General features: G+C 53.1%; 1 protein-coding gene across 10 annotated transcripts in view; it reads left to right on the top strand.

Moving 5' to 3' along the window:
• The window catches only part of Arhgap27 (Rho GTPase activating protein 27), a 32,599-nt gene extending 16,999 nt beyond the window's left edge, over positions 1 to 15,600 (top strand). For 3 of the 10 annotated variants that reach the window (XM_087572367.1, NM_198759.2, XM_087572375.1), the window contains 15 exon segments: positions 6,618 to 7,037; positions 7,408 to 7,590; positions 7,777 to 7,857; positions 7,947 to 8,030; positions 8,290 to 8,357; positions 8,657 to 8,747; positions 9,106 to 9,210; positions 11,778 to 11,876; positions 12,678 to 12,783; positions 12,960 to 13,082; positions 13,155 to 13,253; positions 13,439 to 13,516; positions 13,607 to 13,741; positions 13,830 to 13,935; positions 14,047 to 15,600. In XM_087572367.1, the coding sequence (XP_087428493.1) occupies positions 6,618 to 7,037; positions 7,408 to 7,590; positions 7,777 to 7,857; positions 7,947 to 8,030; positions 8,290 to 8,357; positions 8,657 to 8,747; positions 9,106 to 9,210; positions 11,778 to 11,876; positions 12,678 to 12,783; positions 12,960 to 13,082; positions 13,155 to 13,253; positions 13,439 to 13,516; positions 13,607 to 13,741; positions 13,830 to 13,935; positions 14,047 to 14,224 (1,956 nt within the window). In that variant the 3' untranslated portion in view covers positions 14,225 to 15,600. 10 annotated transcript variants of the gene reach the window in all.
• The last annotated feature ends 1,936 nt before the right edge of the window (positions 15,601 to 17,536 follow it).

Raw genomic sequence — 17,536 nt, 5'->3', positions numbered from 1 at the left:
TTTGTGCGCTCCCTCGTTCCCTCTCCCTCTCCCCCTTCCTCCTCCCCTTCCTCTTCCCCTCCCCTCCCCCTCCCCTCCCTTTCCCTCTCCCCCTCCCTCCTGCCCACCCCTCTTTCTCTTTTGCTTTTCTTTAGAGATAAATTCTCACTAAATGACCAAGAAGCTACAATGAACAAATTCCAAGCTACCTTCAAATTTACAATCCTGCCTGAGTGATGGAGTTACAGGCACATGCCGTTCCATGCAGTATGTTTTGGGGGCATTTTTTTTTTTGTCTCTCAACCCAGGGGCCAGGATTTTCCCCCTTGCACCGTCCCCTCCCCGTCCCCTTCCCAGGGGGGTTTTGAAAGTGAGGCCTGGAGAGGGAGGTGAGGTAGGGTGGTTGGCATCTGGTCTTTGCAGGTGACTCTGCCCCTCCTGCTGTGTAACGCTCAGCTCAGCGCTCAGGCTCAGCCTGGTGTGCTGGCGGGCACCAGCTGTGGTCATCGCCTCAGCTTGCTGGGAGAAGCAAAGTCACGCTTTAGCCTGAGAGCTAGCCTGTGGACCCAGAGTAGTACTGGCTTGGGGGAGGCCGACTGTGGGCCATGCACCCTGGGGACTGGTTTTCTGATGAAGCGCTGGCAGGGCAGAGGACCACAGAGCCTCCACCTTCCTGTGCTCTCATTACGTGTTTCCATTCCTTTTTTTTTTTTTTAAAGATTTATTTATTTATTTATTTATTTATTTATTTATTTTATGTATACACTGTAGCTATACTCAGACACACCAGAAGAGGGCATCAGATCCCATTACAGATGGTTGTAAGCCACCATGTGGTTGCTGGGATTTGAACTCAGGACCTCTGGAAAAGCAGTCGGTGCTCTTAACCACTGAGCCATCTCTCCAGCCCAAGTGTTTCAATTCTATGACCTGTCTCCCTCTGGGGTTTCTGAAGTGAGAGAGGACGGGTCAGAATCTAAACTAGAAACAGGCTGGAGACTCAGAAGCAGGGCCCAGGAAGGAAGCACCTTGGGGAGGGACAGGATAGACAAGATGGTCCCCAGGGACTTGGAGGAGCAGCCATAGCTGCTCACCCAGGGCATGCTGGGTCCACTGTGTGTGCCTGGGGATGGAGTGTCCGTCTCGTGAGGGGAGGGAGGAAGGAGAAATCAGAAGAAAGGAGCTGGTTGCCGTCCTCTCTCCTTTCCCTCAGTCCTCAGTGGAGGTGAGCAGATTAGCACATGGACGGAGAGACAGCTATGGGGATGGATGCGTGTGGCCACCCAGGAGGAAGAGGGCAAGTGCACCTTGGTAACCAAGTCTGGAGGAGACAGAGCCAGGTGGTCGAGTGGGAAGACAGTGGTGTGATCACTGTCCCTTCTGTTCTCTTTGCTGGCAGAGTCTAGACACCAGCTTCCTCATACCACATGTGTCCAAACCCCTTCCTCATCTGAAACGTCTCTTTCCACAGCCTTCCTCTTTCCCTTCACATCCTCCTGGGCCTGCTGGGAGTTCACAGACACTCACTGTCTCACATCTGCCACAGGAGGCTCAGTACTCTAGGCTTGCCCTAGGTTGAAGCCCTCTCCTCAGGATTTCCACCTGTCCCCATCTGAGCATTATCTTCCAGACCACCGTAACTTACACGTGAGGGGCTTGGTACCAGCTGTTCTGAGCTGCATCTGGGGCTGGGATTTAGATCCCCTGTGTCACCAGAGCACTGAGCACAGGGGCGGAGGGGACAGCCAGTGGTGTCCAGGAAACGTGAAAGCACCCCAACCTGCACCACCCCACACCCATCAGGCAACTTTGTCTCAGGCACTTCCGCAGCTGTGACAGGAAACCAGCTACAGTCTTAGCCTCCCCGCCATCTCGAGGCAACTTCTTGTTTCCCAGTTGCCCTCTGCCAGCCCGGAGTTGTGGTCCTGGGCTCCACCCCCTAAGCTTTCCCAGGCTCCATCCCAGCAACTCAGAGGGGGCCGGGATGGTGGACATGATTTCAAAACTGGTCCGGAGGCAGAGCCGGGCCCTGCGGGCACAGGTAAGGCTAGAAGGGCTCAGGGCAGGCTCAGCCTCTGCCGGGGTGGCCTTCTGGGTTTAGAGCTACAGCAGACCTGCGCTGCACTCTCCTAGGAGCTGATCTTAGAAGCTCAGAAAAGGGCATGTGAGCGTGGTGGTGGGTCGAGACATTCTTCTCAGAGGCCTTTTCTGTTTCTTTTCTGTCTATCCTTGGAAGGGTAGACAGAGAGTTCTGAGATTCACGGCTCGGGGCAAGACAGACAGGGTTTCCACCACTGTGGGTAAGGGAAAGGAATCAAAGGCAAGGGGCGCAGAACCATAAGGAAGTGAAGGGGAATCTCCTGGCTCAGTTCTCTGACCTGAGGTGAGGAGGCCTCTTCCTCTTCCCCACTTCTGCACCTAAACGTTACAACTTAGGAGCCCTTGATACTATTTTTAGGCAATAGCTGCATGTGGGTCTCCAGAGTGGGGGTCTGCCATGTCCCCCTGAAAGCGCAGTGAAAGAGTCTATGCAGCCCCCGGAAGTGATGAGAACCCAGCGGAACCCTGCTAGCAAAACAAAGCTCCCTCAGCCTATCACTGGGGTTGGGGGCTGTGGGGAGCCCACGGAGAGCTCCAGAGTTTGAGGGACCAACGAGTATGACAGCTGCATGGCTGCAGCAAACAACTTCAGAGGAGCGGGTTCTGCCCGCTCGTCTCTATGAGGGTCTCTCTCATCCACCCGGAGCAGTTGGTGTCTCTGGGGCAAGCCTGTCTTCCTAATGCTTCCCGCTCCCACCACGTGATTCTGCATCGTCTCTTCTTGTGTTAACCCTGACACTCTAGGGACTTAAACCTCTCTCTCTTCAGTATCCCCCATACCTGCTGGTGTGTCCTATGTTGGAGATCCCTGTTAGCTCCAGTAACCTGTCAAGCATAAATCCCTGCTCCAAAGAGCCCAACACCATAGTAGCATCTTCCCATCACCCATGGACCCTTCCAACCCCAGGCCTGGAACAGGCAAGGCCACAGCCCCAGTGCATCCAATTGTGGGGCAGGAGGCATTATCTGCCCTCTCTGTTCCCTGTCATTGTAGTTTCTGTCCTGTCCCGGTAAATCTCCTGGGCGCTGTGGCTCAAAGCTTCATCCCCACAAATCCTTTCTCACATTCTGTTCTCTCTCTCTCTCTCTCTCTCTCTCTCTCTCTCTCTCTCTCTCTCTCTCTGTATGTGTGTGTGTGTGTGTGTTTGTTTGTTTGTTTGTTTGTGTGTTTGTTTGTTTCTGGCGTTTGTCACAGAATCGACTTGCCTATTAAAGCAGTATCTGGGTATCTGGGTAGATCTGGTTTCACCTGAATGGGGCCAGTGGCACTGGGCATACCATCCTATGTTACACTCACAGGAGATGCATGCCTGGGACTAGGGGGATGGCTCAGTGGGTAAAGCGCTTTCTGTGTAAGTGTGAGGCCCGGAGTTTGGATCCCTGGAACCCATGTAAAAGCCAGGTGGGCATGGAAGCCGCCTGTAATCCCAGTGCTGGGGAGGCAGAGACAGGATCTCTAGAGCTGTACTAACCAAGTCGGGGGTCTCTGGCTGCAAGTGAGAGACCCCGGCTCAACAGTTTACGTGGGGTTAAGTGGAGGAAGGAACCGATGTCGGCCTCAGACCATATACATATATGTGTGTGCGCATGCGCGCGCGCGCGCACACACACACACACACACACACACACACACACACACACACACACACCACATACACATGCAAAGAAAGAAAGGTGGTTAGGTAGATGGTCCGTTACCCAACCTCCTAGGCTGAGTGCCACTGGGCCTGAACAAGGTGATGAATGGCTTAGACCTCTCTCCAGGGAGGCTCCCCAAGAAACAAAGTCAAAGTGAGCAGGAAGAGAGAGAGAGGAAGTCAGGCCTAGGAAATAGCCTAAGGAAAGGCAAGGAAGTGGCTAGGTACCTTCTTCTGGAGAGGTAGGGACCATCCTGGTGTAGCCAAAACATAGGATGCCACGTGAGGTTTGAGATCAGGGAGAAAGGAGAAGTGGGTGGAAGGTCTGTCTCCACCACGGGAGCCTAAAGGGATAAAGGAGGGGAGTTGGTGGGTTCAACCCACGTGCATCCTGGGAACTGGCCAACTTGTCGAAACTGTGACCTCCCGTGTCTCGCCATGCCTCAATTTTTTTATTCTATTTTATTTACTTATTGGGTGCCCATATAAGTGCACACATGACCATACATACCCATATATACCCACATCATGGCCCATATGTGAAGTAGGAAGGCAACTTGGGCAGAGTCAGTCCCCTCCCTCCACCAAATGGGTCCTGAGGTTCAAACTCAGGCTGTCAGTGCCTTTAACGGCAGAGCTCTCTCGCCAGCCTCTGGCTTTGCCATCTCTCTCAGCAGTGCCTGTCACTGACATGCTTCGTGTGTCCCCTGGAGGCCAATCTCACCGAGCAGGGACTAATGTCCATTTGTTCTCTGCAGCATTCCTGGCGCCTGGCTCAGTTCCTGACGCAGAGCAGAGCAGAGAAATCTTTGTAGGACGAGTGCCTGGGGTTAGGGATTGGGGGGTTTATTTATTTGTATGTGCGTGACTCCAAACACTCATGTATGTACATGCATAATGTGTGTGCCCGGTGCCCAAGGAGGTCAGAAGAGGGGATTGGTTCTGCTTGAGCTGGAGCTGTGAGCCATCATCATGTGGTTGCAGGGAATTGAACCCAGGTCCTCTGCAAGAGCAGCAAATGCTCTTAACCACGGAGCCATCTCTCCAACCCCAAATAAGTGATTTTTATGTTTCTTCCTAAGTCCCAGGGAGAAGCCAGGTTGAGTAGAACATGCTTCCCTTACACAGCCATGGAGGAGAATGTTTGTGATGATTTTATTTACTTTATTACAATATACATATATGCATAGAGTCTGTGTGTGTGTGTGTGTGTGTGTGTGTGTGTGTGTGTGTGTGTGTGTGTGTGTATTACTGTTAAAAAAAATTGGAGGGGCTGGAAAGCTGGCTTAACAGTTAAGATCACTGGCTGCTCTTCCAGAGGTCCTGAGTTCAGTTCCCAGCAACCACAGGGTGGCTCACAACCATCCATAATGGGATCTGAGGCCCTCTTTCAGTGTGTCTGAAGACAGCTACAGTGTACTTATAATAGATAGATAGATAGATAGATAGATAGATAGATAGATAGATAGATAGATAGATAGATCTTAAAGAAAATGAATCTTGGTCATTAAAAAAAAAATGGAAGCTCCAAAATTTTTAAAGGAAAAAGAACTGGATCTGGGGCTCGGAGGACGAGTAACTATTTGTCTTTTGTACTTGAGGCCTAGGACTCAATTACCCAACACCCAACCCCCTCCCCCAAGCATAACCCCTACAATCACACTGCCCAGATAGATCCTTTGTCTGCATTTTGTTTGGCTTTGGTCTTTCTGAGACAGGGTCTCATGTACCCGACCCTGTCTTCAAACTCCACACATAGACAAGGATAACATTGAACTCGTGAAGTTCTGCATCTGTCTTCTGAGTGACAGAAATATACTGACTGGTGTGGCTGGTTGTAAGCAGTACTTAGAATGGAACCCAGGGTTCCCTGAATGCTGGGTGAGTCCCCATAGTCCACCTGTATTAGCTTTTTGAGTCCTGTTTGGTGGAAGCATCGACTGTTCTTAGGAAACTACCAGTCCCCAGTGCATTTCTGCCAGCTAAGGTTTGATAATGGCCTTGTCTGTCTGTCTAGGGGGCTGGCATTGCTGGGCTGTGTGTGGTGGGGACACAGGAGGGATCTAGGGAGAGGTCTGGGAGTCAGCTGAGTGAGCTGGGTGGAGCTGGACACAGACAGGCTACAAGGGAGCTGAATGCACTGGACCTGCTTAAGTTCCCGCAAGGACGGACGGGCACTGGGACCTGAGACTTCGCTGCAACTAGAGCTTAAAGTTCAAGGCCTGGGGCAAGGAGTGGCAGGAAGTAGAGCCCCAAGCACAGGACGGCCTCTCAGGGTTGAGACTTTGCCCTTCCAGCAGCAGGGAAGCAAAAAGTGTGAATCACACCGTGAGCTCTCTTCTGTGACTAACCAGATGTAACCCTAGATGCCCTAGTCCTTTGTGGGGAAAGGGACAGCTCCTTGATTTGAGCCTTAATTCTCCAGCCCCGACCATCTAGCTGTTCCGCTCTCACGTGTGCGCATGCGCATGCCTTCACTGTGCCCATGGAATACTGTTAGACCCCAAATTAGGACCACTAAAGAATTGGTCCCAGGCCATTGGTCTGTTCCGGTTGGTGTTTCGCCTTTCTCTAAGTGCAGGCTCCTCTGTCAATAAAAGAGCTGAGTTCTTGTTATTAGATAAACAAACTGATACACAGCACTTTCAGAAATCATGGTGATTTTTGGGTTTTGTTTGTTTGGTTTTTTTTTTTTTTTGTGGGTTTTTGTTTTGTTTTGTTTGGTTTGGTTTGGTTTTTTGCCGCAATTTCTGGGATGGGCAAGGCACACATTTTCCACACGGGGAAACTGAGCCAGAGAGGTACCGGGGCTTGCTGAAGGTTGCCCAGGTTACAAATGTCCAGGTCCACAATGTGTAACTCTGGAGTTGTCTCAAAAGTCGTCTCCTTCTGCTCCTGCAGGTAGACGAGCCACCGGAACCAGTGTATGCCAACGTAGAGAGGCAACCTCAGGTCACGTCGCCGCGCTCTGCTGCAGCTCCTCCTCGGCTCAGCCCGGTGTGGGAGACGCACACAGATGCGGGCACTGGGCGCCCCTACTACTACAACCCCGACACGGGCGTGACCACCTGGGAGTCACCCTTTGAAGCACCTGAAGGCGCCACCAGCCCGACTACCTCCCGGGCCTCTGTGGGCAGCGGGGAGAGCCTGGAGACAGAGTGGGGCCAGTACTGGGATGAGGAGAGCGGCAGGGTGTTCTTCTACAACCCCTTGACGGGTGAGACGGTCTGGGAGGACGAGACTGAGGAGCTGGAGGACGATCCCGAGGAACAACTGGAGATGCAACCCAGCCTGAGCCCGCGAAGCCCGGGGCAGCAGAGGGTGAGAGGCGCCCCTCCCACCCCACCCCCCAAGGGCCGCTGATCACACCTCCTGCTTCTCGGTGATCAGAGGATAGGGGTGGGACAATGTATGTGTAGGCGCGCATGCAGGGGGAGGGGGTCGGGGAGACCATTTCTGAATATCTTTGACCTCCCTCTTCTCATGCTAATCAGAAACCAGAGAATCAGGGCAGGGCCGCCTCTGAGTGTTGCTAACCCCACCTCTTGCTTCTCAGGGACCAGAGAGTAGGGGCAGATCCCTCTTCAAGGGCCCCTGACTTTTTCTTGCTTCTTGGCACCAAGAACTAGAGAGTAAAGGGAGGGGAAGCAGGAGACAGAGAACCTCTGACTCCATCTTTGCGTCTCTGCAGCCCCCGACTCCTGAAACAGACTACCCTGAATTACTGACCAGTTATCCTGAAGAGGACTATTCTCCTGTGGGCTCCTTCAGTGATCTCGGCCCAACTTCTCCCTTGGTTGCACCCCCTGGCTGGTCCTGTCAAATTACCCCAGAGAAGCAGATGCTCTACACCAACCAGTTCACTCAAGAGCAGGTAGGACCTCACTAGTAGACAGACCTAGACTACTTCGCTGTCACTTCCTTCCCTGGACTTCCTCGACCTCCCCTCGAGTCTAAAGTGAACACCCCATGCCTTTCAACACTAAGTCTGGAGGTACTGCGGCCTTTAGTACCATCCTGGACTCTAGGCTGAGGGCCCTGACCATCCTTGTGTCCACAGTGGGTAAGGTTGGAGGACCAGGAAGGGAAGCCATATTTCTACAATCCAGAGGACTCCTCTGTTCAGTGGGAACTGCCCCAGGTAACCAGCTTGGAAAGGGAGATAGCTGGGGGTAGGAGGGAGAGGAAGGGGTTGGAGAGAATGATTGGTGACAATGTATCTCTCCTCAGGTCCCGGTCCCTGCCCCTCGGAGTGGTCGTAAATCCAGCCAGGATAGTGATACTCCAGCCCAGGCTAGCCCTCCAGAGGAGAAGGTGGGAAAGGGCCAAGGGCCAAGAGCCAAAGGGGTCTGGGATTGGGGATAGGTACAATATATTCCTCCTCTGTAAGCCCCAGAGTGGAGAGAGCAGGGAGGCCCTGGGGTGATCCCTTGTGTAGTGATATCATCCTCCCTCCCAGCAGCTGGACGGTGTTCAGTGAGCTTCAGGGGAACCTCCAACCAAGGAGATGCTAGCTTCTGTACCTCACGGCTTGCCCCTTCATAACTGTTCCCTACCCCCTCCGCTCTCTTAGATCAAGACCCTGGACAAGGCAGGAGTGCTCCATCGAACCAAGACAGTAGACAAGGGGAAGAGACTTCGGTGAGAGCCTGCCCAGACCAACCCTGGCAGGGGGGGCTTTGATGCTGAAGTTCCCCTAGCCTCCCATAGGCAACACTGTTACTAGTCACAGTAGCAACTTCCTATAACGTCCTGTGAGAAACCGGAGCCTAAGCTTCCTTGACTACTGGCTATCTGGGGTTGGGAATCCAGCCCGCTCATGCCAGTATCCCAAGCTACGATCTTCATACTCTGAATCTCAGTGTGTGTTTGGGTTAAGTGAGTCCTCCGGCCCAGGAGCAAATTTAAGCCCCACCCACCCCTACTTCCTCCTAACACAGGAAGAAACACTGGAATGCTTCCTGGACCGTGCTGGAGGGCGGTGTCCTGACCTTCTTCAAGGATTCAAAGACCTCAGCTGCAAGCGGCCTGGTGAGACCTATCCCCGAGTAGGGGATGCCTTCTGCTCTTTTTCTAGTCTTAAAGATGGGTACCCACCCAAGTACTGAGAGGCAATAATGGCAGATTCACTCTGTACAAACACCTCCCACCACTTCAGGCCTGAAGAACTGTCCTTGGGGATGGTCAGCTCTAGTCTGGACCGCAGGGCGGCTGAGGCCTAGCATACCTGCTCACAGAACCGGGTTGGGCTCCTTCCTTCTCTTCCCTCCTGCTTTCCAACAGGTTCTAGGCTAAAGATGCACAGGGGAACCAGGGGCTATAGCAAGCCCACCTAGATGGATGCCCCATATAATTTTGCTTCCTTCCTTCATTCCTTCCTTCCCCACAGAGGCAGCCTTCCAAACTCTCCACCCCTGAATATACAGTCGAACTGAGGGGGGCCTCGCTCTCGTGGGCCCCCAAAGACAAATCCAGCAAGAAGAATGTGCTAGAGGTGAGTGGATGGATAGGGAAGGGAGCCCGTGAATCCCACTGCAGACAGGGCCCAGGAATGGGGGCCTGTGAATCCCACTGCAGACGGGACCCAGGAATGGGGGCCTGTGAATCCCACTGCAGACAGGGCCCAGGAATGGGGGCCTGTGAATCCCACTGCAGACAGGGGCCAGGAATGGGGGCCTGTGAATCCCACTGCAGACAGGGCCCAGGAATGGAGGCCTGTGAATCCCACTGCAGACAGGGCGCAGGAATCGGGGCCTGTGAAAAGGAGGGCCAGAGTTCTCAAGACTCAAAGAGAAGGCTGCCTGGGGTTGGGACCAGTGCTTCTGTTGTCATGCTGTCTGAAATCCCTGACTTGGGAACAGAGTTAATAGTCCTTGCCACTGAGGGTAAGAAGCAGGTCTCTGGGAGAGGAGGCCATCCCCAGAGTGGCTTTCTTCCTCTCAGTTTGAGACCAGGGACTCTGATTCAAGCTCCTTACTGGGATGGGTTGAGCCAGGAACCTGCTTTCACAGGCCAAAGCCCAGATTTTGGTTTTTATTGGGTCCCCATCAAATAAAGCAGTGACGAGCTGGTCCGGTTTCCCCGGCAGGTAGAGCAAGAAGACTCTGGCAAAGTCTGGGCACCACACCCTTCAGTGTTCGGGGGTTTGTCGGTCCCTAAGAGCTGTGAGGCAGAAGACAAGAAAAACACATGGGCAGTGAGAGCTGAGGAAATGGCGTAGTCAGTAAGGTGTTTATCCACAAGCAGGAGGATCTGAAGATCCCCAGAACCCATGTAAAAGGGCAGCGCAGTGGACACGGTTGTGATCCCGGGGGTGGAAAAGCAGATACATGCATTCCAAGACAAAAAGTAGACAACATCTGAGGTTGGACACTGGCCTCCACTCACAAGTGCGTCTCGTGCACACACACACACATACACACACACACACACACACACATATATACATACACACATATACACACGTACACACACATACACACACATGCACACACACACACACACCATAGGCAACGAACTGATAAAAAGCCACCAAAAAACCAGTAGCCAGTAGCTGGCCAAGCAAGTTAAGGACGGTCCAGGATGGGGAGCAACTAGGGGCAGACAGTAAATAGCAGATGCTCAGGTGTTCACCGAGAGAAAGTTAGGCTCTCTCAGCAGCAGAGGAGAAAAGGGAGGGCAATCAGTTACACGGATCTTTACTGTTAGGGAGAGTTAAATTTCTCTGTTCCAGGGAGTCTAAGCTGTTTCCAAATCCTTGGCTCTTAAAGAGCTTTCTTTTTTTTTTTTTTTTTTTTTTTTTTTGGAGCTGGGGACCGAACCCAGGGCCTTGCGCTTGCTAGGCAAGTGCTCTACCACTGAGCTAAATCCCCAACCCCTCTTAAAGAGCTTTCTAAAGTGTAGCTCTGTGAACCTGGGGTCTAGAGGGATATGTGATAAGTGTCTATAGAAGCTGGGCTTCTGACACCTTAGGACGGCATCAGACAGGATAGTATGAAGAAGTTCAGAAGCATGGCCAGACTTTGTGCAGGGAGCCCGGATGTTTTGTTTTGTTTTGTTTTGAAATGATTCTCCAAGTTTTATTTGATTCTAGATTTATTTATTTTATATATGTGAATGTTTTGAATTTGTGTGTGTGTGTGTGTGTGTGTGTGTGTGTGTGTGTATGTGTGTGTGTGTGTTACCCCACAGAAGTCAGAAAAGGGAAAAGGGAACTGGGTTCCCTGGAACTGAATGGTTGTGAGCCGCCTTGTTTGTGGGTGCTAGGAACCACACTCAGGTCTTCTGCAAGAGCAGCAAGTGCTCTTAACCGCTGGCGGAGCCATCTCTCCAGCCTCGCATTTATAATTTTTTTTTTTTTTGGTTCTTTTTTTCGGAGCTGGGGATTGAACCCAGGGCCTTGCGCTTCCTAGGCAGCAAGCGCTCTACCACTGAGCTAAATCCCCAACCCCTCGCATTTATAATTTTAAAAAGTGTACAAACAAAAGACAGTTTTCTCTGACTCTAGAAGTTGTTCCCCACTGTGTGAGACAGATTCTGCTCTCTGCCTCTCTCTGGACAAAAGGGCAAGGCTGACGATGTATATACTTCTAAAGCCAGGCACTGCAGCTGCCGAGACGCCATAGCCTCCGGGTGTTTGGGATCAGCCATGGGCCAGCCACGGTCTATTTCTGCCCCTCCCTGCATTTTTCTCCCCACTAGGATCTTCCATAGGAATTTTCTATCGTTTGCCCATTCCCTGGGGGGGAGGGGGGAGGCCTGCTGTGTTCTGTGGCGGGCGGCAATGAGACCTCTGCTCTATAACTACTAATATGCCCATAAAATGACTCAAATGTCCTGGACCTCGCATTAGTAAACACTGTTACCCACAGCATCAAACAAAGAGGAAGAGTTGGGCCTGGCTTGTGGCCTCTGCTCTATTAGACTCTGAGTTGCTTAGGGCAGGGACAGGTCCCCTCCCTCTCAGTACACACACACACACACACACACACACACACACACTCTAAGCCTACTCCCAAGGTAGGCAAGAGAACAGGGAACTGACTGACTGTGTCCCTCCAGCTCCGGAGCCGAGATGGCTCAGAGTACCTGATCCAGCATGACTCAGAGGCCATCATCAGCACCTGGCACAAGGCCATTGCCGAAGGCATCGAGGAGCTGGTAGGCCGAGCCTGGAACCCGAGGGGCTGTCGGGGAGGGGCTTGGGCTTTTTATGCAGGACCCTCAGCTATGCACAGAGGAAGAACCCCGTGGCATCAGCCCTGGGGCTGGTTTTGAAGGACTCTACCGGAGGGGGCAGGCATAACCTGAAGAAACTTGTCATTTTGAGGGAGGGAGGGAAACAGACTCAGGAACTGGTTCTCAGGAGCCAGACAGCCATGGCAGCTACAGATGAAAGCATTCACAGATTGAACTCAAGGGCCTTGCATCTTCCAACAAGTGTTTTGCATTAAGCCACAGCCCCAGTGGTGCCAATTATGGACTGGGGATATAGCTTAGCGACAGAGGGTTTGCTTTGCATGCAAATGGTCCTGAGTTTGATCCCGGGCTCTGACAAAAACCAACAGCTCTTTATAAGATTTGTCTCTGAATTCCATGTGGGTTAGCAATGGGTACAGATTTTGGTTGTAGGAATCCAGGGGCAGGAGGTACTGTTGGTGTGATCGACAGTGGTCTGGCCTAAATGTGAATTGCAAGCTCAGTCAGTCTAGTGGGATGGAGAGAGCTGAGGAATTGAGAGGAGGCTAGCGATGGCCAGGATAAGAAAGAAAGGGAGAGGAGAGAATAACTTAGCAGCTCCTGGAGGACTCTGCAGTCAGGGAAGACAGAAGGTCTGATTCACAGGACAATAAACTGACAAGAGAAAACAGGCTCTTCCTGGGGCATCTCCAGGCCAGAGCTGCTTGGGAGAGGCCCCAACCCGCCCCAAGCCTTGCTTCTCTGAGGCTGTCTGATTTCCAGTCTGCAGACCTGCCCCAAAGGGAGGAAGGTGAACCCAGCAGTGCTGATTTTGGGTCCAGTGAGCGCCTCGGAAGCTGGAAGGAGGAGGATGTGCGGCCGAATGCAGGTGTGTGTGTGTGTGTGTGTGTGTGTGTGTGTGAGAGAGAGAGAGAGGGGGGGGGGGCGGGTCAGGTGGGAGGTGACCGAAAGACTCCCCGCTGAGGAGCGGGAAGTGATGCCCTGGTTGGGGTCTAGGGCCAATGCCATCACTGCCACCTGCTGACTGAGTTCGGTCTATGGCAGCCTCACCCTCGCTCAACCCCGGAAGCCAGGAAAGCGACTTGAGCAGGGTCCGGCACAAGCTCCGCAAATTCCTACAGAGACGACCCACTCTGCAGTCTTTGCGGGAGAAGGGCTACATCAAAGGTACCTGCAGTTCGCCGGGATCCGGGCTCAGGTGGCGCGGGGCTGGGCGGCGCTGACCAACCTCTCCCCCAGACCAGGTGTTTGGATGTGCACTGGCTCAACTGTGCGAGCGCGAGAGGAGCCCTGTGCCACGCTTCGTGCAGCAATGCATCCGCACCGTCGAGGCCCGGGGTATGTATGCATGCGCAGACAAGGCAGCGCGCCATGACCAGCTTTTAGGGAGCCAAGGGTGGAGACCTCCTGATTGAGCACAGGGTCAAGAAGAAGGAGCCGGAAAGACTCTGAATAGGAAAACCCTGAGTAGAATTCGTCAGGGACCCCAGTCTTTCCAGGGTCAGCCATTTCCTTTCCCACAGGGCTGGATATTGATGGGCTGTACCGCATCAGTGGGAACCTGGCCACCATCCAGAAGCTGCGCTATAAGGTGGATCACGGTAGGCTCTTTCCCAGTCCTTTCCCTGAGGCCTGAAGGCGCAAGAGAGTGCTGATCGCCTCTCAATACCCCGGGCGCTTCCCTGTTGCAGATGAACGCTTGGACCTGGACGATGGGCGCTGGGAAGACGTCCACGTGATCACAGGTGCCCTGAAGCTCTTCTTCCGAGAGCTGCCGGAACCCCTCTTCCCCTTCTCGCACTTCCACCAGTTCATAGCAGCCATCAGTGAGTGGTTTAGGAAGAGGAGGGGTGGGGAGGTTAGCTTGCTTTTGCCACAGCCAGCAGATCATTTCTGATCCCTTCTCTCATTCAGAGCTGCAAGACCCGGCCCAGCGCAGCCGCTGTGTGCGTGACCTGGTGCGTACGCTACCAGCCCCCAACCACGACACTCTCCGCCTGCTCATCCAGCATCTGTGTCGGTAAGAAGCCATACTTCCGAGGGAAAAAGAGGACGGCTTAGTCGTGGCTGGAGCCCATGGTTGAGAGACTCCCCAAGCTCTAACCTCTTGATCCCACCAATCCCACTGCAGGGTGATCGAGCATGGCGAGCAGAACCGTATGTCTGTGCAGAATGTGGCCATAGTGTTCGGGCCCACGCTGCTGAGGCCTGAGATGGAGGAAGCCAGCATGCCCATGACCATGGTGTTCCAGAACCAGGTGGTAGAGCTCATCCTACATCAGTGCGCAGACATCTTCCCACCGCACTGACTCTGGACCCTGGGTTAGCTGGAGGCCGCGAGGCTGGACTTCCTCTGAGGCTCTCCACTTCCCACCCCGCTGCACTGTGACTTCAACACCCCCTCGATTCAGAGGGTACGGTGACCCCTGGTGGGCAGTTCATGAAATGTGATTTCTCCCTGTCACATCCCCTGTAGGTGTTCATTAGGGCCCTTTCCCGATTACAACTCCGCCTATTGCGTGGATGTGATAATGTCCCTGGGGCTGGGAGGTGAATGTTTGTTTTAGAGTCCCATCCACCCGCCCACCCCGGCTGAAAGAAGGGATTTGGTGAGAGCCTTCTGGTGTCCTCAGGCCTGCACCTGGCCAGGCCTTGGAGACCCTGTAGGCCCCGTGCTATGCAAGAGGTCATGAAGCAGCTACTGACGTCATCTCTGCTGCCAGGAAGGGGACTGACCCTGGCTGCCAGCCCAGGCCACTGACTGCTTTCCTCAGCCTTCCACTCCAGTGTCACCCTGACACATGCCACCTGAGAACTTTTCCTATGCTTCCCTCTCTCCCTGGGCCACACCCGTTCTCCACAGGAGTTCTTCATACTAACCCCATGCCAAACCTGCACCTACTCCACATGGCTCCTGGGATCTGGGACTTGCAGAAGTCGAATTACTTCAGGGGTCCATAGGTGATCCGGTTCCCGGCAAAGGCTCTCCCCACAGCAAGCCCAGCTTCTAGAGGAGGAAGTGATCCCTCAACCCCCAGCAGCACAGCCTATAGGTGGACCAGAGTAAATCTGCAGGAGCACTTTGTGTAGGTTAGAGGTTGGGGGACCCTGAAGGCAGCAGGGAACCTACCACAGCTGGTTTTTTGGGGAGGGACAGCATAAATAGAAGCCCCCAGCTGCTGTCTGTACCCTGGCTGGATGCCTACCTGGTACCCACTTGCCACGCAGAGCTAGGAGAGGCCTGTCCGGAAGGTCTCAGCCTTAGGCAAACAGTTGAACCTGTGTCTGCTGCCCGCTTCCTCCCTCATGCACACACCACCTCAGTTTATGGGTCTGAACCCCTAGCTCCACCCCCCGCCCCACCCCCACTGACTCAACAAACAATAATAGCTAATATTTATTAAACATTCGTACTATGCCAGTCTTTCCCTTGGGTTTCTCCCTTGGTTCCATGCAGTCCATATTTATTGTGGGTCCTCACGTGCCGGGCACTGCGCTCTGGGGTAGAGGTTCTGCGCATGCGTTCTGGAGCTTGACACCCAGTTAGTACGGCTGATGCGAGCCCAGCCCTGACCGTGGCAGGGCGCAGAAGAGAATGAGTGGAGGCCTCTTGCTGTACACCTATATATTTAAAGTCCCAAGGCAAGCGAATAACTAACTGTTAAATAAAATGTTTATTCTCCTACTTCGGTGAATGTACTCTGATAATGGCCGGGAAGACTGGCTTCCAGCTTAAACACCTTGGACTCTTAGTTGAGCATTGTGGTATGTGAAGAGCTACTCTGGTTCTCAGTCTGCCTATATCACTGTATCATCCTGCCTCAGTGCACAGCTGAGGCTGGCCTTGAACTCCTGAACATCCTGCTTCCACCTCCCAAGCGTTGACAGTGCATCACCTGCTACCCTTCCTTCTTTCCTGCCTTCCTTCCTTCCTTCTTTCTTAAAGATTTATTTGTTTGTTTATTATGTATAGTGTTCTGTCTGCATGTACGCCCACAGGCCAGAAGAGAGCACCAGATCCCATTACAGATGGTTGTGAGCCACCATGTGGTTGCTGGGAATTGAACTCAGGACCTCTGGAAGAACAGACAGTGCTCTTAACCTCTGAGCCATCTCTTCAGCCACTGCCACCTTTTAATTCATTTGCTAACTGAAAGGTCATGGGTTCTACCCCCTCAGAGGCCGTCAAGACAGACACCACTGTGCAAGTGTTTCTGTGGCCACACTGGCTTTTACGACTGCAGCTGCTACTATGACACTGTAGAGCAGGTAGGTGGCTTGATCAACGGAAGTGTATTCCTCACAAAACTGGAGGCTGGATGTCCAAGCCGAGGCTGCAGCAGGATCCAGTGGGATGAGGACACCTTTGGCTTGCAGGCAGCACTCTCTTTCCACGATCTTAAACGGCAGTGGGGCTAAAGGTCTGGTCTTGCCACACGAGGACTCAGATCCCAACATCAATCCTGGCCTTACTTAAACCTAGTCACTCCCAAAGGCCCCATTTCCAAACACCATCACCCTGGAGCTCGGGGCTTCAGTGTGACTTGGGGGAAGCTTCGAGCTTCCGTTTGTTGACCTTTGTGTTTCCATCCTCTTGGGAGCACAGCTGTTGCCAGGTCCCACAGTGACCCTTGCATCTTCATCGGGAGGGATGAACCCCCTCCCGTCTTCATCGGCAACCATGGGAAGGGGGTGTTGTATTGTCTCCCATCGTTGGCTTTCACTAGATCTCCTCAGAGCCCTATCTGCCTCCCTCCCCCTCCACAGGTGGCTGGCCTCTGTCCCCAGCAATGGTGGGAAAGCCACAGTGAGTCTCAGAACAGCTCCTCCTCTCCCTAGTTCTCCTCATCTCCCTGGGGAGTTGCCTTTCTTTCTTAGATACATCCACAACTCTCCATGATCTCCACCCAACACAACAGCCCAATACGGGAAAATCGTGGAGAGCTGTGGGTGTGAAGATCGATGGATCAGGCTCTGAGGTCAGCCTAGGGCACTCAAGACAGACACCTGAACAGGAATGAGGGTGGCAATTTGGGGCCCACATCCAGACTCAATCAAGCTCCCAGGAGCTCTGGGTGAGCAAATGCATTGTCCGTCCTGTGCAAACCGCTCTGCTGACCACCCGAGTTGCCTGACAGATGGCACAGATCAGGGCAAAGCATATCTTTTTTAGCCCTGGGCATGTCCCAGCAGGCTTGGATGAGAGCTGTTGGTCACCACCCCTACCAAGCAAGGCCTCCACCCACTAGGAAACCAGCCATGGAGGAGGTTATGGTACCCATGGTGTCCACTACTACACCTACCTGACCCCATGGGAAGATGTTCCAGTCACCGTCACACTAGGAAACCCTCTACCACACACTTCCCTAAAATCAGACCCCCCCACTCTCAAAGCCAGACTTTTAAAATTACATTTAATTTATATATTGTGTATGTGTGTGGAAGGAGCATGCGTGTTAGGGCATGTGTGTGGAGGTCAAAGTTCAACTTGCAAACACTGGTCCTTTCCTTCACCATGTGGTACTGGGGTTGCTCATGACAAGCACCTGTATGTACAGCTAGACTTTGAAGGATGCCCACATTCGCCGTCCCATCCACTGTCCTCAACTCCTGCATGCCAC

This window comes from Rattus norvegicus, chromosome 10, assembly GCF_021556685.1.
Source record: "Rattus norvegicus strain SHRSP/BbbUtx chromosome 10, alternate assembly SHRSP_T2T, whole genome shotgun sequence".
Taxonomy (NCBI): domain Eukaryota; kingdom Metazoa; phylum Chordata; class Mammalia; order Rodentia; family Muridae; genus Rattus; species Rattus norvegicus.
This window is presented reverse-complemented; position numbering and strand designations above follow the sequence as displayed.